Below are 23249 nucleotides of genomic sequence, written 5' to 3'. Positions count from 1 at the left end.
GATAATTTAATGAGAGACAAATACTTCCTCTACTCTACAGATCTCAGAAGATCCCAAATCCTGTCTACAGGATGCAACATAAAATCGTTACCTCATTGGAATGGAAGTGCTGTCCTGGATTCAGTGGAGCAAAATGTCAGCTAAAAGGTATATTCTAATAGTAATTTTATAATAACAATTAGAAGCATAAAACTTCTGAAGAATAAGCAACTGATTCCAGTGAAGAGTTGTATTTTCCCTTTTGAACCAAAGTTAATTAACATGTAACCAAATCATTAAAACTGTTACCTCTCTAGAGCTTCCTTAGTACTGAGTTTAGCACCCTAAATCTCTTAACGAGATATCTTATATATTCTTATATTGTTATGGTAGTTTTATGGCATGAGTAAGTGGAGATCTGATTATTCACTTTTTCTTAACTGTATGCTGTGGAGACATGCCTTATTTAAATATCGGAAATCCTAATTTTATACTTTTAAATAATCATTAGAAGTGACCCTATGTGATAATAAAACTAATTTCTAGTTTTGTTCTCGTTCAATTATTTGAAATAATGTCTATGAATGAAATTCAGTTTTAAAGAATATACAAATAGGCATGGATAATTGTGGGTTTTTCCCCCTTAAATCCTCATAGAGCCGTTTTATCAACTTTAATTTTAAGGATTTTCTGGTGGCAAGGCTGATCAAACACACGGTAACCTGCCGTGGCCTAACATCCATGTGGCTATTATTTTGCCTTTGGCTTTAAAACAGCCAAAAGCCTTGAACAATAAGATACGGCATCAGCATATGTATTTTAAATGAATAAATATTACGAGAAAGACCATTAGCAGTGGTGAGGAATTCAATCAGCAGCATGAGAGACTGTGATTAAAAATTAATGTAAGTGTGGAGAAACCATTATGATTCACATTTTGAAAAAAGGAAGTTGTAATACAAAAAGCTCTAGGAAACTTGCAGTTTTGCTAAGGATATTATGTATGGTTTTTCCAGCCCACCCGGTGAGAATCTGTAGGTGAATTTGACTATAAGGCTATTCATTCTGGGTCTGGCCTGAATTTCAGAGATGATATAAAAATTTAATACATTTTCAGGGTATAATATGAATATGTACTTCATTTATAATCAAGTAAAATAAACTTTTAAATAAAATATCATCTATACAAAACGTATTTAAAAACGAGGCAATTTAGCATATTCTAAAGAAGTCCAAATATCATGCTGCTTTCAAATGATCCCTGATTTCTGCGAGGTGCACAAATATGGTAAAACATATTTGTTTTTAATCTATAAATGGCAGATGGTTAAAAGTTCTGAACAATATTTAGAATTATATTTCTAAAGTCTAACAGTAGTTTTTACATTTCTCTTCTTCTATGAAGAAGGGTATCTTAGGAATATCAATTCCATTATTATTTCTTAGAGATTCAAGGGTTAGTTCACATTATACCTTTCTAGAAATTTAGAATGTCATTACACACCCTATTGCACATAGGGGACTGAATGTCGATATGTGACAGAAAGCAAAGTCTTTATGTCAAAGAATGTCATGGGCTGCAGCTGATAAGAACTGTTGTTGCTTTAATTGTTTAATGACATCTCATGTTCTAACTGGAAGCCACCTGTGGATATTTTTAATACTAGACTTACAAATTGTTATCTTGAATCCTCATTAACAAAAATGTCCCAGAACAGACCTGACTATGACCTTCTGTTACAATACTATAATTAGAACTACTCATAGTTCAAGCATCTGCTGATTAAGCTGTTGTGGAAAGGTCATCTTTCTACTGAAATCTATGATAGGAATAATTTTCCAATGGCGGATATGCCCATTGTGTCATGTCATACAATCAATTCAATATGACTGTGATTCCAAAAACCCCTACTCTTGCTCCCTATGATATTCTGACCATCCTATTCTTCACTTGTATTGCAGTATATAAAAGCAGTCCAATTTTTTATTAGTGCAGTTGATGCACTGATAGTATCAAGAACTACTGTGTCCCTTTGTCCCTTGAATCAGTCTTCATTATCTCATCTATCCTGGGTTTCTTCCTTCCTTCCTGTCTTCTTTTCTTCATTTCCTTTTTTTTTTTTTAAACACATTTTTCCCTTCTGATTTCTCCGCCACTACATTCCAACTCTCCCTCTTCTTATCACACTTTATGTACGTGCCAATAGTCTCTTATTCTTATACGGAAGAAAAAATTGTCAGGTTTCCTTTGACAACACTCTCCACGCTATCTCATTTAACAAGCAGCCCCAAATATGGCAAGAATAATCAGTGTGGCTCATCCATTCTTTAAATGTCTTCAGAGCCCGCAAGGGTTTAGAATAACCTTCCCATGTAGCTACTGTGATAATTACTTCAGTGCTAGTCCTTCACATCAGATTATTCTATCCATAGAAAATACGTAAATTTTACAAATCCCTACTTCCCCAAAAGTTTCATCCCCACAAATAAAATAAAATTCATAATACAAAAACAACAATTTCTTTTTCATTTAGATTGCAGTAGGGAGATATTTTTAAATATATAGGGAAGATCCATCAGTCAGGAATAAAATGGAACAGCTAGCAACTGTACTCTCTTTTATTTCTCCTCCTCCACTTCTATACCTTTTTCTCTTTTTCTTTCTCCTCCTACCCCTTTATAACTTCACTTCCAACCTGTTAGAAAGGGGTATTGTGGGGTGCCTGGGTGGCTCAGTCAGTTAAGCATCTGACTTCAGCTCAGGTCATGATCTTGCCATAGGTGGGTTCAATCCCTCCCTCTCTCTCAAAAAATAAATACACATCAAAAATTTTTTTTTAATTTTTTTGATGTGTATTTATTTTTGACACAGAGAGAGAGACAGACAGACAGAGACAGAGACAGAGCATGAGTAGGGGAGGGGCAGTGAGAGAGGGAGACCCAGAATTTGAAGCAGCCTCCAGGCTCCCAGCTGCCAGCACAGAGCCCAACGCAGGGCCCGAACCCACAGAGTGCGAGATCATGACCTGAGCTGAAGTTGGACACAACCAACTGAGCCACCCAGGCGCCCCACATTAAAAATGTTTGAAAAAAAGAAAGGGATGCCGTGATTCAAAATCAAGGAGGCAATTCTTCCTGTTGTCTTATTCTACAATATGCTGCCTATAATATGACTAAGCCTCTATACATGCTCATTTTGCTACAATTTTGATAATCAAAAATCTGGTAAAAAAAAAGTTCTAGATTAGATTATTAATAATATTAGTCATACTATCAAGAGGAAAACAATTTTTTAAAAGTGTAAATGAATAGAAATTTTTACGGAAAAAGGTAGATGCATTAAGTCAAAGAGCAAGGCAATAGTTTTGATTTATTTTACATTTGTTATACTTTTTTGAGGATCAAAGAATTTGTCTTCAGAAAGGGACCTAATTTTGTGATGGGATCCAAGACATTTTTTCAGAATGTCAGCAACAATATACTTTTTAAACCATTTATATAAAATTGCAATAATGTGCTTTTCCAGTAGATGTCTCTAAAATGTTCTGAAGTAGAACAAGGAAATTGTGGCTTGCTCTAATGACACAAAAGACGGGAATTTAAGTTCAAATAATGTTAGATTAGAGAGGAGGAAAGAAAAGCTTTTTTGTAAATCTGTTTAAGAAAAAATCCAGTCAGCTCTAGTCAGATCCTTTATGTAGGAAAAAGGTATTTTATAAAATTATGTTTTATAATATGTACCACAGATATTACGAATGCTGAAAAATACAATTATGCAGTTATTGAAAGAAACTGACCTCTGACATTTGTTATGAATATATAAAAATATTTCATTTTATAAATGTTGTGAGATAGTTCAATAAATTTTATAAACTATTATAACCAGCATTTTAAATATGGGACTTCTCCAGTAAAACTATTTTAAGATATTACTTCAATAATATAAATACTTAAACAGAAAAAAGTCCCTATATTTCTTATATACTTGCATATCTAATTCATCCCAGTGGGGATTAATGCTTTCCCCTTTAAGAAAGAACATTATCTCCTATAAGCATCTTGCTCAATTATGATACATTTAGTCAAAAGTCACCATGTACCTTAAGTCTTTGTTGCACCAATTGCTTTCCTTGATTTAACTACCAAATGTCAGTAAATGTTTATATATGTATTGAATATCACCAAATAAGCATTCACCTGATGTCACAGGATCAGCCAGAAACTGGTCTTGTCACATAGGAAGCTTTCTGGTACTAAGAGCAAGCTTCCTCATTACTGAATTGCCATTAATGACTTCCTCCATAAGCCTCAAAGGTCTGGAAGAAAAACAAAATATAGATAACACCTGTCTAATAGAAGGAGGAAGAGGAGTGGGGGAATCAGAGGAGAATGGAAAGGGAAGGGAAGGGAAGGGAAGGGAAGGGAAGGGGAAAAAAGGAATCTGATTTCTTAAATATATTGAATTTTCATTAATTTATTTATTTTTAAATGTTTATTTATTTTTGAGAGACAGCAAGAGAGAGCACAAGAGGGGGAGGGGCAGAGAGAAAGGGATACACAGAATCCAAAGCATGCTCCAGGCTCTGAGCTGTCAGCACAGAGCCCAATGTGGGGCTCGAACCCACAAAATGTGAGATCATGATCTGAACCGAAGTCCGAAGCTTAACTTACTGAGCCACCCAGATGCCCCCATATTGCTTTTTTTTTTAATTTGAAGTGATAAAGCTCTTTAAAAGTTGTTTGACTTAAATAAATGTCCTTCTGTCCTAGTACTCTCAGAAAGGACCAAGAAAAAGAGACTTAGAAATCCACCCTATAGAACAAAGCAAAGGTCTGTGCTGAAGTGCAAGATAAGATAAGATTGCCTGGGAAACCTAGAATTCATAGCAGTCCTTGTGGTAGGGAATACATTTGGGAAGACAGAAAGATTGCTACATGGAAAAATAAAAGAGCATCAATCACAGGAAAGTAACTGACTCCACTTGTGAGAGACCCTATCAGCGTTCTCCCTGGGCTAAATCCTATGAAATCAACTGGGATGAATGCAGGCATTGAACTCCAGTCAACAAACAGAGCTAGGAAAAGATAACGTAAAGCACTGAATTTGTTAAACAGGCATTTCAAGTTTTTAACAGCCTTGGCAGGGACCCTATCCAATGAACTCCAGAGAAAAGAGGTTCATATGACAATCAGATCTCAAGGATCTTTGTGCAATGGTTAATAGTTGTTTCTTTTATGAGTACAATTTCCTTACCTAGTTCCTCTTAAGCAACTAATTTAAAAATAATTATAGCTGAAAGCAAATGGAAAGTTTCACATGCATACGCACACACACAATCACATTAGTTTTTGTCATTTAATATTTAAAGTATTTTTCCAATTACATATTCTTTCAAATCAGTCTTCTTAAAACTTCTCAAATATATGGAGAACGTTTAATTTTTCTTATTTCACATGTGTTTTCATATAATGGGGGGTGAATTACCAAAGATCAGTATGCAAGAGAACTAAAGACTTTCACTTGATACTTCTGTGTATTATTCTCTGTCCCTTTCAATAGCTTTATTTTTTTTTCTCTCTCTCTCTCTCTGACAGTTTTATTTGCTTTCTCTTCTATTTGTCACTGATTCTGGAGTTTTTTTTTTTTTCTTGAATCTTTAGTTTTTATTTCTAATCTGCTGACTTTCTCTAGTTGTCACTTTCTATTTCCTTACTTACAATGGAATTAATAGCATTTTTCCAGATTGCATGAATGATGTTTATCTGAAATACTTTTGACCCTAAAGACAATAGAAAATCAGACATGAGTGCTTTTCATTTACCTCCTTTCTATTCTTTCTCCCTTTATCTTTTATCCAGAATTGTTTTTATTTCTTGCACATTTAGGATCTTGCCTGGACCAGGCGGCACAGAGAGAACTATGATTTAATGAAGAAACTCCAGTCAGATATGACCCTAGAAGACTTAAAATGCCCTCTACTTCCTCCTGTAGAAGTGTGTGTGTGTGTGTGTGTGTGTGTGTGTGTGTGTGTGTGTGATTTTCTAATTTACCAATCCTTCTCAAATGAGGAAGGATACTGGGTGAAGTAATGCTATAATCTCCACATTAAATATGTCACATGTAATACCCATGGAGATAAAGCTGACTTCATTAGAATGTAATAAAACAATTTAAAATAACACTTTACTATTTATAATTAACCTTTAGCAAAGATTTTGAACCCCTAGAAATGAACTGTTTATCAAATGCCTTTGTGATTTTTATTGCAGTGACCCCACTCCAGGATCATGAGCACCAAACCAATCTGTCTCTTGATTCTGAGGATGGATGAAGGTGCAGGGCCATATTCAAACAGATAACTCATTTAATAACGTCAATTAAAATATAAATCAATATGCAAATAAATGGTTAAAAATGTATTACTTTTAAGTTAATGCACATATTTTCATGTATAAATGTATTTCATAAGTGTAAATATTGTGATTGTTTACATAATTAAATATTTAATAATTATATTTAATAATTTAAGAGAATACTTATAAATCTATATTTATAAATATAACATATATTATGAAGCATACCAAATAATGGAAACCATAACACAAACCACTCATCTCATTATTCTAGTAATTTCTAAATAATGTATTAATTTCTACAACTTACTGGTGTGTTCCTTTTTTTGACATGGATGACACCAGCTAAATGATGTGTCTATCAGGTAGATGATTTAAAACAGAGTCCTGCCTCAACCTCCTTTAAAAAATTCTCCATCAGGGGCACCTGGGTGGCTCAGTCGGTAAAGCGTCCAACTCAGGCTCAGGTCATGATCTCACGGTTTGTGAGTTGGAGCCCCGTGTCAGGCTCTGTGCTGACAGCTCAGAGCCTGGAGCCTGCTTCGGATTCTGTGTCTCCCTGTCTCTCTGCCCCTCCCATGGTCACGCTCTGTCTGTCTCTGTCTCTCAATAATAAATAAATGTTAAAAAAAAAAAAAAAGAATTCTCCATCAGATTTAGAGTCAATGGGTGATATCAGGTCTCAGCAAGTTGATAATTTCTATTAACATAAATGATAGTGCCATCCTGCTGAATTATCTATTAGTGTTTACTGAATTAAGAATGATTGCATTCAAATCTTTCCAGCCCCTAAAAATTAAGTGCATTTTAAAATATTCGATATATTTGTTACAAACTAAATCATGAAAATTCCTGTAAGGATGTCCTATGTAATTCATAGAGTTTTGCAAACATTATTTGGCCAAATTCGTGGCACCATAAATCCAGGAATGTAAACGTTTATTATATTTTTGAGTTTTGTTGTGTAAATGTAATTTTGTATAATTAGAAAAATTGATGTTTTTCATGTAATTCATCTCTTAATTTTTGTTTCAAATAGTATATGTACTTTTTTCATATCTAAAATGTCTTTAAGTTTTCAAATTATCTCCAGTTTAGCAAGGTGAATATTTTTCCCCTATAGAGTTAAAAAAATAATTGACATCTCTATTAGAATGTCATTTCCATTTTTTTAAAAAGGCTCATTTCCCAAATGCTAAACATAAAACTGATTCTTAATGATATGCCTATATCAGAATTATTTTAGGTATGTTCTATAATATTTTCTTTTCTCAAATGTTCCGCCATTTCAATTATGTAATGTTAAAATTCTAATTTTATCTTTTAAACATTTTCTTTTACTGATTTTTTTAATAACACTATTTGATAAAGTATTTTGGAATGTTTTATTTCAAAAATTTTGCTTTACTTGAAACTTTTCGTTTCAAAAACTTATGAGATTAATTTCATAAGGTTCTTTAATATTTTTCTCTTGATTATAACTGAAATTGAACAGAAATTGAATGTCATTATGAAAAATAAATTAAGTAATTTTAATATTAATTTTAAATGACACGAGTTTAGAGCATTATTTGAATCAAACATTTATACAGCAAGTAAAATCCACTAATTTTTATTGAAAACAAAATCAAGTTGATTTTCATTCCAGAAATATTGTTTTATATTAATTAGTTTTTATATCAATTTGACATTTTTTACTTTGATATTTTACATATAAAAAGGCATTCCAGATTTGCACTATATCATTAGATAATGCAGGAATAATTTCATTATTGATAAAATTTCTATGATTTTCTTTTTAAAAAAAATCACACTCATAAGAAGTACTTCTAAAATTTAAACTTTTGTCTCTTATCTAGTGTTTTTAATAATTTACTATAAATTGTTCAGTTATTTTTATCCAAATTACTTCCTCCTTATAAAGGTCCACTTCTCTATGGAATAAAAGGAGACTCAATGTTGTCATGTATTGGAGTTTTAATAAATCAGGTATTTAGCACGTTTTTGTTATCAATAGGCAGGTGTGATTAAAAATCTCTGAAGATAAATTTCTGGATTACAATTTTAATATGAAAATATGTGGAATGTTCTGCCTTATAACAAGGAGATATTAGAATTAGAAATTTTGTTATAAATCAGTACTTATAAATCACTTATAGAGTTTAAAATTATATATATATATATATATATACACACACACACATATATATATGACACACATATATATAACACATATATATTTATACATATATAAACACATATATATATACACACATGCTCAATTCCCCAGAACAGATCTACTGAATGAGAATCTTCAGGTGAGGGAATGGAAAGCACACGGACACTTTTAGTGTTTCAGAATTTACAGGAGCTTCTGTTTTTCATTACTTCATAACAAACTATCCTCTGCCTATCATATTATGAAAATACCTTTAAATGTACCAGCTCTTTTTGTTTTCCTATGATTGTTTTGTCTTGTTTTCTTTTCTTGTGAGTGATTTGATCGAAAAGGTAAGCAGTAAGAAAATGAAAAGAGCATTTGTTCCTCCTGTTGAAGCCACATGCTCCTTTTGCTATAAATACTTGCACATCTGTATCCTGAACCACCTTCCATTGCTAACAGAAATCGGGAAGACTGTGAGGTGGGCAGTTGCTAAGGAAGACAGGTCTCGATGCTTTCTTCAGTGGTTCTCAAACTTCAGTGTGCATTGGACACAGCAGCCGCACTTGTTAAAACACAAAGTATTGCCCCACTCCAGACTTTCTAAAAATTAGTAGGTCTGGGATGGGACCTAGAAGTTGTTACGTTCAAAAATTTGCAGGTGGAAAAAAAAAAAAAAACGTTCCAGGGGGTGCTGATACTGCTGATCTAGTGACCCTGGTTTGAGAACCATCACTTCACTTTCTAGTTACTCTCATGGGTAGACTTAGATTCTAGCTGCCAGAAAATTGCTTTCTTACATCATCTAAGGAGGAAAATTGATAAAAATCTATGCAATTATTCAATAGATATATTTGTATGAATTCATTTGAATTTAGGCTTTAAGAATCTTATTGCTAGGACCTAACAGAAAAGTAGAACTTGTTGCCACTTACTACAGCCTGGAAATAAGTATAATCTCCCCAAGCTGCAGATTGTTTTCTTCCAAATAAATCATCAATTATACAGGACTGTCTATAGTACAGTGGAGAGAAAAAAAGAAACAATATCAAAACAAAAACCTTGAACATGAATGGAAATGTGTTAGTTTAGCTTGATGCCCTGAAGAAAAACAATGGAAAATTCAGTCAAACAACAGAGACTAACTCACATTAATGACAAATGTATTATTCTTACTATGGAGTAGAGATCCTTTAGTATTATTGTCACAGCCACATATGCCTTAGGAGCATAATTAACATGTGCCAGAGGCGCGGTTTCGGTGGTACATAATTTCACGTAGTTAGAAGCACAGATACCAAACCCTTGTTTTCTCATGTCTGATAATGCAGACTTCAATGAATACATTCGTTCATTAAAAGTTAAAGTAATCTGCGGTTAAAGATCTGCAAATTACAGATCTACATTACTTGATGTGTTCAATATTTCTAGTAAATTTTCGCTCTAAATTTTCTTCAGTGAAAAACTATATTTCCATCAAAAATATTGATTCGTGGGAAAGAGGAATCAATGCTTCAATAGAGTAGATTTATTATACAAGCATTTCTATTTTTCTGAAATTTCACTGATTTTACAGGTCGATCCCCTCGAGACATGTCATGTAATAGTTAACTTTTACTTGTATTCCCTATATGCTGAGTCTCTGTATTTCCTAAAAATCTGGGAATGGCCGATTTATTTAAACAGATATTCTTTCATTAAGGAACCTGTAGCTCCCCCTTACTTCCAAAGAGACACCAGTTGGAAACTGCACTGTTAAACAAGCAGCTTTGTGGCAGTCCATTTATACAGCCACTGTAGCTTTTCACACAGCTGATTTTCAAGTCCCTCAATCATGCAGGCACGTTACGTCCCCCGGTTCGCACAGCTGCCACAAAGTACCATCCATTTGTGCCTAAAAGGAGACCTGAATAATTTTATTTTTGCCAAACAGATTTAGAGCCCTGCGCTTCCAGCACAAAGTGGACGCACGTTGCACACCCCCCCCCCCCCCCCCCCCGCCCTGCCCCGGATGGGGGCGAGCAGCTCACTCTGCAATCATCGCAGACCATCATGCTCCAGTACACGGGAAAATGAACGGCAACTACGGGGCGCTGCTCGGGGTTGGAAAAAATGAGGCAGTCCCAAAGCTTAACTCTCTCTCTTCTTTTTGTGTCTGTCCAGCCCAGGAACAGCAGCACTTGATGCACAGCAACCAGGCTGAGAGTCACACAGCTGTTGGCAAAGAGACAGCCAAGCAGGAGCAGCAGAAAGACTGTGGTGACCCAGGTCACAGATTGTAATTACTAACATCCCTAACCCAATTATTGTCAACACTATTTATAACAACTTTGAAACAGGAAATCCCTTGGCTGTCAAATGTCTGATGGTGACACATTAACATACCTCTCAATCCTTTTCTATTGGTGCCCCACGTTGGGAGAAACCATGGATGAGCTGTATGTTCCCAGCCCGAAGGGACCACATATAATTTCAAAGCTCTGTGTGCAAACACAGAAGGCGATTAAAAATGCTGTTATACGAGGTTGTAAGGAAATCACAGGTTTCCAAAGGTCAAACTTTTGTCCTCCAAAGAGTGCAATCATGGAAGTATCTTGATGTGGAAGGAATGATGTGAGCATTTGAAGGAAGTAAGAAGCCTTCCTTCCTTTGATTGAGAAGGGATCACCAAAGATATTGATCACTGACTCGGGAAAATCATTGTGCCTGATTGAGAACCTCTTGTTGACCCAATGTTGGGAAGCCCCATATTTTCTCATCTTTCTAATAAGTATTTTACCATTTCTTTTATTTTTATTTCTTAATTTTTTTAAAAATCTTTACTTATTTTTGAGAGAGAGACAGAGACAGAGACAGAGTGCGAGCAGGGGAAGAACAGAGAGAGAGGGAGACACAGAATCCACAGCAGGCTCCAGGGTCTAAGCTGTCAGCACAGAGCCTGACACGGGATTTGAACTCACAAACCTGACCTGAGCCAAAGTCTGACGCTCAACTGACTGAGCCACCCAGGCTCCCCTTACCATTTCTTTTAGGACTAACTTTATTTCTTAGAAATAGGAGGTTGGTTACTGCTGAAAACCTCTATGTGTTTTCCATAGATCTAGTCATACAAACTAGGGCACTCAACTTGAGAAATGTGACTTAAGGGGATCTCTTTAGGAATAAAGAGACTTAAGGGGATCTTTTTAGGAATAAAGATGAATATATCATAGAAACTGTACTTTTTTAAAGGGGATTGGAATTCAGTATCTTCATAAAATACTATAAAATCCTCCTTGAGTTAGTGAAGTGCATGTGTAGAAGTATGGAAACTATCATAGTTATGTTACATGATTCAAAGTAAATCTGAATCTTTAGCACTCATGAAAGAAAAGCTCAGTAAAGTATAAAATCCTTAGACTATAGATATGACTACATACATGTGTGTATACAGCTACACATATTTAATTCTGTAACACTGGATTTGGAAGCAGATGATGAGGGGCACCTGGGTGGCTCAGTCAGTTAATCGTCCAATTCTTGATTTCAGCTCAGGTCGGGATCCCAGGGTCGTGGGATTGAGCCCAGAGTCAGGCTCCATGATGAGCGTGAGTTTAAGATTCTCTCTCTCCCTCTGCCCCTCTCCCTGGCTCATACTCTCTCTCTCTCTAATATAAAAATTAATAAATAAATAAACAGAAGATAAGGTATTAGCTCTGCAACCTTTAGCAAGTTACTTTGGTTTTCTGTACCTCAGTTTTGTCACCTCTTAAGAATGTAACAATAACTCTTTGAGGTTTAAAAACAAAACAAAAAAGACTGAAAACTCTGAGCAAAGTTAGAATATTTTAGAAATATAATATATTATAAATGTATACATTTATATGTATTTTATATTTATATATTATAAATTTTTACCCTTAGTGTAAAGTTCAGGCTGCCATTTGCTAAGTGCATATATAGTAGTCTATGTTTTCAAATATATAATACGAACATGATTTATTTGAAATACTTTAAACCTATCACAATATTTTAATGATATTATGTATATATATATATTCATTTTTTAAATTCTTCCAATATTCCTTTCTTCTCCATGCAGCAGTGACACAAAAGATGACTGAACAGATGAACCAGCAGGCAATGAAACTGACCCTTCTGCAAAAGAAGATTGACAATATTTCTTTGGCTGTTAGTGATGTAAGAAACACATACTCCTCCCTAGAAGGGAAAATCAATGAAGATAAAGGCAGAGAATTTCAATCTTTTCTAAAAGGTACAAGTAAAGTCAAATACATTATTCATTGAGTTAAGACAAAAGGTAAATGACTCATTTATCTTTTCTCATATTGCTTTGGAATTTTTTCTTAAGATTGGGTGTGTAAAGTCTCTAAGGCTTATGATTTTGGAATAAGATATTTGTAAATCAATCTCTGAAATAATTTGAAACATCTAAATTTTTTGTTGCTGTATAGTCAAATCTTTTACTGAATATTTTATCTAATTTATTTTCATTATGTACTGGTTACATCTTAACATGTAAAATGAACTGTACTTAATCTACTTCCATCATGGTTTCCGGTTCAAGACAAAGATGAGGCTAAGAAATGATTATCAAGGAACTAGATATATGGTTGTCTCAATAATATTGATGAAGATATTGAAGATAAATCAAAAATACATAATTATCCTAGAAATTATCTAGCTTATGGAGTATAATCAATAAAATATATCCTAAAACATCTCAGATGATGGAAATAATAATTTCTTTATAAATGTGAATTAGTTTTGCCCAAGTTTTGTGCTCTTAAAACAGCATGCTGTGTTCCTTTCTGGAGGCTTTACAGGATAATCCAAATCCTGTTCATTCCAGTTGCCAAAATTCATTTTCTTGCAGTTGTAAGACCGAGGTCCTGTTTTCTTGATAGCTATAAACTGAAGCTTGTTTCCAGCTTTTAGACACCATTACATTTCTTGGCTCATGGTCTTCTTCCTCTGTCTTCAAAAGCCAGCAAGACTGTTGAGTCCTCATGGCATGTGTCAAACCCACTCTTCTACCTTCCTCTTCCCCTTTGAAGGGCTCAGTGATTGCACTGAACACACCTGCATAATCCAGAATATTCTCATCTCAAGGTCTTAAACCTTAATCATATCTCCCAAGGCCCTTTTGCCAGGTGAGGTAACATATTCATAAGTTCAGGTGTGGACATTTTGAGTGAAACAGCATTATTCTGCCTACCACAGGAATCTATAGATAGTGAATAATTGCTATGGTAGTTTATGTATAGGGCACTATGGGACCATTTGATAGTTTCAACAAATCGAGTCTAAGGGCAGCAGTGAAGGCTTCTACAAAAAGAAACTATCTCAACAAATAAGCTATGGATCAGGAGGAATTAATTAGGCAAAGGGGTTTAAGTAATTTAATCACTGGAATGTCTCACTTCTCTGGGTTTATTGTATGTTTCCAAACTCCAAGATTACTGTTCCCTTTCACTTTATTTTATACATAAAAACATCCTCACTGTCCAATCCCATATCACATGTTAGTTTTTCTTTATTTTTCACATGTGGTTTGCAGGCAAAAGAGATAAGGTGGAGGTTTCTGTAACATTTACCAGTATAGCAGCAACATGATTTTTTTTTTAATTATATAAACAATTAGTGCTATCAAGCCCCTGAAAGAAAGACCCCGCCCTACATTTCTGGCATGTCCTCGTTGACTAAACTTAAACCAATAGCAAGCATGAGAGAGGAATATACTTTCCCTGAAGTGATAACATGTGAAAGAAAACAAATAGAAACAGTCTACAATTTATTATAACCATCATAATGAAATTTGTTTAACAAAATTTGGTTATCATAACCAAAGAGAATTAAAGAATTAGGCCTGTCAACAGCTCTTTGTGAAACTACTAACAAAATTTCTGGCAATGACACGGAAAAAATCATACACTCATAACAACATAAATAGCAAAATTCTCCCCTCAAATATGGAAACAAACGAAAATGAAAATACAACAATCCAAACGCTTTGGGATGCAGCGAAGGCAGTCCTGAGAGGAAAATACATTGCAATTCAGGCCTATCTCAAGAAACAAGAAAAATCCCAAATACAAAATCTAACAGCACACCTAAAGGAAATAGAAGCAGAACAGCAAAGACAGCCTAAACCCAGCAGAAGAAGAGAAATAATAAAGATCAGAGCAGAAATAAACAATATAGAATCTAAAAAAACTGTAGAGCAGATCAACAAAACCAAGAGTTGTTTTTTTGAAAAAATAAACAAAATTGATAAACCTCTAGCCAGGCTTCTCAAAAAGAAAAGGGAGAGGACCGGAATAGATAAAATCATGAATGAAAATGGAATTATTACAACCAATCCCCCAGAGATACAAGCAATTATCAGGGAATACTATGAAAAATTATATGCCAACAAACTGGACAATCTGGAAGAAATGGACAAATTCCTAAACACCCACATGCTTCCAAAACTCAATCAGGAGGAAATAGAAAGCTTGAACAGACCCATCACCAGCCAAGAAATTGAATTGGTTATCAAAAATCTCCCAACAAATAAGAGTCCAGGACCAGATGGCTTCCCAGGGGAGTTCTACCAGACATTTAAAGCAGAGATAATACCTATTCTTCTCAGTCTATTCCAAGAAATAGAAAGGGAAGGAAAACTTCCAGACTCATTCTATGAAGCCAGCATTACTTTGATTCCTAAACCAGACAGAGACCCAGTAAAAAAAGAGAACTACAGGCCAATATCCCTGATGCATATGGATGCAAAAATTCTCAATAATATACTACCAAATCGAATTCAACAGCATATAAAAAGAATTATTCACCGTGATCAAGTGGGATTCATTCCTGGGATGCAGGGCTGGTTCAACATTCGCAAATCAATCAACGTGATACATCACATTAATAAAAGAAAAGAGAAGAACCATATGATCCTGTCAATCAATGCAGAAAAGGCATTTGACAAAATTCAGCAACCTTTCTTAATAAAAACCCTTGAGAAAGTCGGGATAGAAGGAACATACTTAAAGATCATAAAAGCCATTTGTGAAAAGCCCACAGCTAACATCATCCTCAATGAGGAAAAACTGAGAGCTTTTTCCCTGAGATCAGGAACACGACAGGGATGCCCACTCTCACCGCTGTTGTTTAACATAGTGTTGGAAGTGCTAGCATCAGCAATCAGACAACAAAAGGAAATCAAAGGCATCAAAATTGGCAAAGATGAAGCCAAGCTTTCACTTTTTGCAGATGACATGATACTATACATGGAAAATCCGATAGACTCCACCAAAAGTCTGCTAGAACTGATACATGAATTCAGCAAAGTTGCAGGATACAAAATCAATGTACAGAAATCAGTTGCATTCTCATACACTAACAATGAAGTAACAGAAAGACAAATAAAGAAACTGATCCCATTCACAATTGCACCAAGAAGCATAAAATACCTAGGAATAAATCTAACCAAAGATGTAAAAGATATGTATGCTGAAAACTATAGAAAGCTTATGAAGGAAATTGAAGAAGATATAAAGAAATGGAAAAATGTTCCATGCTCATGGATTGGAAGAATAAATATTGTCAAAATGTCAATACTACCCAAAGCTATCTACACATTCAATGCAATCCCAATCAAAATCGCACCAGCATTCTTCTCGAAACTAGAACAAGCAATCCTAAAATTCATATGGAACCACAAAAGGCCCCAAATAGCCAAAGTAATTTTGAAGAAGAAGACCAAAGCAGGAGGCATCACAATCCCAGACTTTAGCCTCTACTACAAAGCTGTCATCATCAAGGCAGCATGATATTGGCACAAAAACAGACACATAGACCAATAGAATAGAATAGAAACCCCAGAACTAGACCCACAAACGTATGGCCAGGTAATCTTTGACAAAGCACGAAAGAACATCCAATGGAAAAAAGACAGTCTCTTTAACAAATGGTGCTGGGAGAACTGGACAGCAACATGCAGAAGATTGAAACTAGACCACTCTCTCACACCATTCACAAAAATAAACTCAAATGGATAAAGGACCTGAATGTGAGACAGGAAACCATCAAAACCCTAGAGGAGAAAGCAGGAAAAGACCTCTCTGAGCTCCGTCGTAGCAATTTCTTACTTGACACATCCCCAAGGCAAGGGAACTACTGGGACCTTATGAAGATAAAAAGCTTCTGCACAGCAAAGGAAACAACAAACAAAACTAAAAGGCAACCAACGGAATGGGAAAAGATATTTGCAAATGACATATTGGACAAAGGACTAGTATCCAAAATCTATAAAGAGCTCACCAAACTCCACACCCGAAAAACAAATAACCCAGTGAAGAAATGGGCAGAAAGCATAAATAGACACTGCTTTAAAGAAGACATCCAGATGGCCAACAGGCACATGAAAAGATGCTCAGCGTTGCTCCTCATCAGGGAAATACAAATCAAAACCACACTCAGATATCACCTCACGCCAGTCACAGTGGCCAAAATGAACAAATCAGGAGACTATAGATGCTGGAGAGGATGTGGAGAAACGGGAACCCTCTTGCACTGTTGGTGGGAATGCAAATTGGTGCAGCCACTCTGGAAAACATTGTGGAGGTTCCTCAAAAAAATTAAAAATAGACCTACCCTATGACCCAGCAATAGCACTGCTAGGAATTTACCCAAGGGATACAGGAGTACTGATGCATAGGGACACTTGTACCCCAATGTTTATAGCAGCACTCTCAACAATAGCCAATTTATGGAAAGAGCCTAAATGTCCATCAACTGATGAATGGATAAAGAAATTGTGGTTTATATACACAATGGAGTACTACGTGGCAATGAGAAAGAATGCAATATGGCCCTTTGCAGCAACGTGGATGGAACTGGAGAGTGTGATGCCAAGTGAAATAAGCCATACAGAGAAAGACAGATACCATATGTTTTCACTCTTATGTGGATCCTGAGACACTTAACAGAAACCCATGGGGGAGGGGAAGGAAAAAAAAAAGAGGTTAGAGTGGGAGAGAGCCAAAGCATAAGAGACTCTTAAAGACTGAGAACAAACTGAGGGTTGATGGGAGGTGGGAGGGAGGGGAGTGTGGGTGATGGGTAGTGAGGAGGGCACCTTTTGGGATGACCACTGGGTGTTATATGGAAACCAATTCGACAATAAATTTCATATATTGAAAAAAATAAAAATAAATAAAAATTTTAAAAAATAATAATAAAAGGGAAAAAAATTCTCCCCTCAATAGGAGACATTAGTTGTGTACTAAGCACAATTGATTATGAAAACCAGAGAGCTAGTTGTTATTGAATGGTCATTCAGGCAACAGAAACTAAACCCGCCCCAAGGAACTGCACTTGCCTAACAAAACCACATCCTCTTCTCTTGCTTAATCCACATCCAAGGTGAGAAACATGTTCAACATCAAATGCCCCAGTTCCTTAAGAGGTACCTGAATGTTATGAATGGGCTATATATTCACAACCACAGAGGAGCAACCAAGGTGTCTGATATCATATCTATCTGTTAAGTCACCAAACGCAATGTCCTCTTTTAAGAGGTAGATGCACAAGAGTCACATGAAACAGAATCAAATAAAGTTAAAACTATGTTCCCACTCAGATATTGACATAAATCACTTTGACATATTTCACAAAATCAGATTCTTACACAGATGATTTTTAGCAACAAATTCTTGATATATTAAAGCTCCTTTTCCAGAAACAATAATCTGTTTTTAAGCTAATAGTCTGTTTGATTTCTTTTCAGACACTGCTCTGATTTTGCCCTTAATCCAATGTATTTTTCCATTAAAGATTTAAGACATAATAGCTAAAGCACATCCCAATTTTCATTTTCATCATTCACTTTTTTTTCCTAGTTACCTCCATCAAGATTCTGAACTAAACTTTACCTGTTTAGTGTTTTTACCTCTCACTCTTCTTATCCTGACTTTCAGATCACATAGTTTTTGTTGACTGAATTTAAACAGCTGTTTTTACTGCCCACAATTAATTCACTTACACTTCAGTTTTATTTTACCTTTTCAATCTTGAAAAATATTTTAAAGCCAAATGATAAGGTTATAAATTCCAAGAATGTCTGATCCCTAACCTTAAATATTTTATTGTATTTCATCAAACCATCATGAAAACTTAAGGCAATTTTAACTAACAGGAAATGACTAAGTGATATTGTGGGAAGTACAATTAAAAAAAACTTTGCTATTGAGTAGTACCTTACACTCAATGAAGCTAATATATTCTATTTTTAGTGTGAGAAATCTAACTTTCCAAATTTTATTTTCTGTGTAGCATACAGAATATCCTCAATGTAGATTTTTTGTACATGTAGGCAACTGGTTAAATGCTAAGTAAAATTTAGAAAATAAAAATACTTATTTTTCAATTACATACAAACCGATTTTCAATGACTTATATTTTTTGGACTCTTAAATGTATTTCAGTTTCTGCTATGTTTAGAAATGTAAAATAACTTTCTTTTCTTCCCCCCCCCCCCCCGGAAATACTATTCCCTAAAGATCAGTTAGCAATATTGACCTTTAGGGTATAGGATTTCCAGGGAGATATTCATTAATGTAAATAACATTTACAGCTTTATCTTTTTGCCAGATTAATATCAAGATGCTTAAGCAACACATCATTCTATTTGCTATAATTTATCTTTCACATACTTTTTATATAAGTCTCTTATGCATCTCAAATACTTTTTAAAACATGCTGACAAAATAGAGACATGTAGAGACTATATATTTTTATTCTATAATTATCCTTCTTAAATAGGCTTTATGATAGCCATAACATTTCACAATTATGTACACTTCCTGTTCAAAATGCTTTGTAGTATGTTGCCGATATTTTACATTACAGTCATTGCTACATTGTGAATTTGAGTGGAGATATCTTCCATTTATATGTGCTTCGTAGCTATGTACCATAAGTAAACCACAAGCATATGTTTTATTTTTTCTCATTTCCCTGTTTTTGTATGTAACAGGTTTGGTTGGTTGGTTTTTTACATTTTTAAATACTCATTTCCTATTCTGAATAGTTCTGAGTTCTGAGTACTTCAGGACCCTTTTCCTTTTCCTTTTTTTTTTTAAGACCACTTTGAGATGTCCATAATTCTGATATAGGATCAGTCCATGCTTTCTAATACTGGATATACTAATATGTGTTTCAGTAGTAGCAAGTTTACTCTTAATTTTGTTAAGAATTAATGTCATATTATGACAATTGAGGTATATCTTGAATTCCTATTTTCATGTGACTTTGTTTTGTGATCCCCAAACCCCTCATTATTATATTGTTGTTATAAGCTATCGTTGAATCTTGTGACTGTTACTTGATATTGTTCCTCATTTGGAAATGTCATTAAATTTCTTCTCTGAAGTCAATTTATTAGTTTTTATGAGCTCAAAACTCAAGCTCTGAAACCTAATTACTAGAAACCTAATAACATAGTCATGAGATAACACCAGGGTATTATTTACTGAGGCAGAAAGCCCAAAGCCATTTATTTTCATACCAGACTAAGCCTGGAGTTAGAATAGTAAGGTACAAGGGCCTATTAATTGAAATCAGTAGCAGTTTCTTCATATCTTTTGTTTATGGTTCTGGTGTGTTCTACACCACAGTTGATTTCTTCCTTCAGTTTTACCAATTAAGAAATTGATCTCCTACGAACGATAGTAACTTTTAAAATTTCATAAGTTGGGGCACCTGGGTGGTGCAGTCGGTTAAGCGTCCGACTTCAGCCAGGTCACAATCTCGCGGTCCGTGAGTTCGAGCCCCGCGTCAGGCTCTGGGCTGATGGCTCGGAGCCTGGAGCCTGTTTCCGATTCTGTGTCTCCCTCTCTCTCTGCCCCTCCCCCGTTCATGCTCTGTCTCTCTCTGTCCCAAAAATAAATAAAAAACGTTGAAAAAAAAATTTAAAAAAAAAAATTTCATAAGTAAATGTAGCAAAGTACTTTTATTATTACATGTTATTAGGGTTTAGTCCCAAACTTTATATCTGTTTAGAGATATCTAAAGTTTATATAATTAAAATCATGTATCATTTATTGTTTTTTTTAATATTTCTTTCTCTAGGTCTAAAATCCAAAAGCATTAGTGATCTGGTAAAGAATATAGTAAGAGAACAATTTAAAGTTTTTCAAAATGAAATGCAAGAGACTGTAGCACAGCTCTTCAAGACTGTATCCAGCCTATCAGAGGACCTTGAAAACACCAGACAAATAATTCGGCAAGTTAATGAATCCGTGGTTTCAATAGCAGTCCAGCAAAAGTCTGTTTTAATGCAAGAAAATAGGCCCACTTTAACTGATATACTAGATCTAAAGAATCACATTGTGAATATAAGACAAGAAATGACTTTTACATGTGAAAAGCCTATTAAAGAATTAGAAGCAAAGCAAATTCACTTAGAAGGTGCTTTAGAACAGGAACACTCAAGGAGTGTTCTGTATTATGAATCCCTCAACAAGACTCTTTCTAAAATGAGGGAAGTACACGAGCAGCTTTTATCAACTGAACAAGTATCAGATCAGAAGGGTGTTCCAGCTGCTGAATCACTTAGCAATAATGTCACTGAGTACATGTCTGCTCTACATGAGAATATGAAGAAGCAGGGTTTGATGATGCTGCAAATGTTTGATGATTTGCACATCCACGACAGCAAGATTAACAATCTCACCATGGCTTTGGAGATGGAGAAAGAATCTGTCAGAAGTGAATGTGAAGACATGTTATCCAAGTGCAGAAATGATTTTAAATTTCAAATTAAGGACACAGAAGAGAATTTACAAGTTTTAAACCAAACATTGGCTGAGGTTCTCTTTCCCATGGACAATAAGGTGGATAAAATGAATGAGCAGCTAAATGATTTGACTTACGATATGGAGATCCTTCAACCCTTGCTTGAGCGGGGAGCACCATTTAGAGAGACAATGACATATGAGCAACCAAAAGAAGCAGTAGCTACAAGGAAAAAAGTGGAAAATCTGATTATTGCTGTCAACACCCTAAATATTCTTATCAAAGAACTTTCAAAAAGACACAACTTACTTAGGAATGAAGTGCAGAGTCGTAGTGATGCCTTAGACAGACGTATCAATGAATATGCCCTGGAAATGGAAGATGGCCTAAATAAGACAATGACTATTATAAACAATGCCATTGATTTCATTCAAGATAACTACATGCTAAAAGAGACTTTAAGTACCATAAAGTATGATCCTGAGGTCCATCACAAATGCACCCAAAATATGGAAACTATTTTGACATTTATTCCTCAATTCCAACGTTTGAATGATTCTATTCAGATGTTGGTCAATGACAGTCAGAGATACAGCTTTGTTTTGCAAGTTGCCAAGGTCCTTGCAGATAGTACTAAAGATGAGAAACTAAGTCAGTCCAACTTTCAAAAGATTTATCAAATGTTCAATGAAACCACTTCCCAAGTGATAAAATACCAGCAAAATATGAGTCATTTAGAGGAGAAAATACTCTCAGCCACAAAGATTTCCCAAAATTTTGAAACTAGGTTGCAAGGAATTGAGTCTAAAGTGACCAAGACACTCATACCTTATTATGTTTCACTAAAAAAAGGCAATACAGCTACAAATGAGAGAGACCAAGCTATTCAACTGCAGGTACTAAGTTCCAGATTTAAGGCACTAGAAGCAAAATCCATTCACCTTTCAATTAATTTCTCTCTACTTAACAAAACTCTGCATGAAGTTTTAATGATATGTCATAATGCTTCTACAAGTATATCAGAACTGAATGCTACCATACCTAAGTGGATAGAAGGTTCCCTGCCAGATATTCAGCTTCTTCAGAAAGGTCTGACGGACTTTGTGGAATCAGTAATTGAAATCAAAACTCGAATTGCCATATCCAATTTAACTTGGTATGTGAATCAAACATTGTCTGGTAGTCTTGCAAATATTGTCAAGTCTCAGAAGCAAATAAAACTATTGCCGAAGAAACCCAATTCACTTAGAAAACCAACAGGGAATCTTACCACTGTCCTGATAGGCCGGACCCAAAGAAACACAGACAACATTCTAGTTCCTGGTAAGCTATTGCTGAAAAAATAAGTTTTAATTTCTTTCAATTTAAAGGGTACTTAGTAGATCTGTGTGGTTTATCAAGTCCATAAAATATAAAAGGCTCTTTCTTGAACTTGGGTAAATAGTTAAGTAATTCAAAGATCACTGATGTACCATTTGAATGAGATTCCTTCCGATGTAAATTAAGCATCAAAACAAAACAAGTGCTTATAATGCAAATATTTGTCTACATGTTTCTTAACTTTTTTTTCTTTTCTTTTTTTTAATGTTTATTTATTTTTGAGAGAGAGAGAGAGAGACAGAGCACTAGCATGGGAGGAGCAGAGAGAGAGGGAGAAACAGAATTTGAAGCAGGGTCCAGGTTCTGAGCTGTCAGCACAGAGCCCAACATGGGGCTTGAACTCACGAACCATGAGATCATGACCTGAGCTGAAGTCAGACGCTTAACTGACTGAGCCACCCAGGTCCCCTCTTAACTTCTTTTGTTTTTAAATTTTTTTTAACGTTTATTTATTTTTGAGACAGAGAGAGACAGAGCATGAATGGGGGAGAGGCAGAGAGAGAGGGAGACACAGAACGGAAGCAGGCTCCAGGCTCTGAGCCAACAGCCCAGAGCCCGACGCGGGGCTCGAACTCACGGACTGTGAGATCGT

The 23249-nt window shown here is 35.1% G+C and overlaps 1 protein-coding gene across 1 annotated transcript in view; it reads left to right on the top strand.

Annotated features, from left to right (window-relative positions):
- Positions 1-23249, top strand: part of MMRN1 (multimerin 1) — a 65740-nt gene that overhangs the window by 22631 nt on the left and 19860 nt on the right. The window contains exons 3-6 of the mRNA XM_040478459.1: positions 41-147; positions 10658-10762; positions 12576-12749; positions 20612-22600. Of these exons, the coding sequence (XP_040334393.1) occupies positions 41-147; positions 10658-10762; positions 12576-12749; positions 20612-22600 (2375 nt within the window). The remainder of the gene's footprint in view (positions 1-40; positions 148-10657; positions 10763-12575; positions 12750-20611; positions 22601-23249) is intronic.

The sequence above is a fragment of the Herpailurus yagouaroundi genome, unplaced genomic scaffold, assembly GCF_014898765.1.
Source record: "Herpailurus yagouaroundi ecotype Mexico unplaced genomic scaffold, PumYag 28, whole genome shotgun sequence".
Taxonomy (NCBI): Eukaryota; Metazoa; Chordata; class Mammalia; order Carnivora; family Felidae; genus Herpailurus; species Herpailurus yagouaroundi.
Note: the sequence above shows the minus strand (reverse complement) of the source record. Positions and strands in the feature narration are given on the sequence as shown.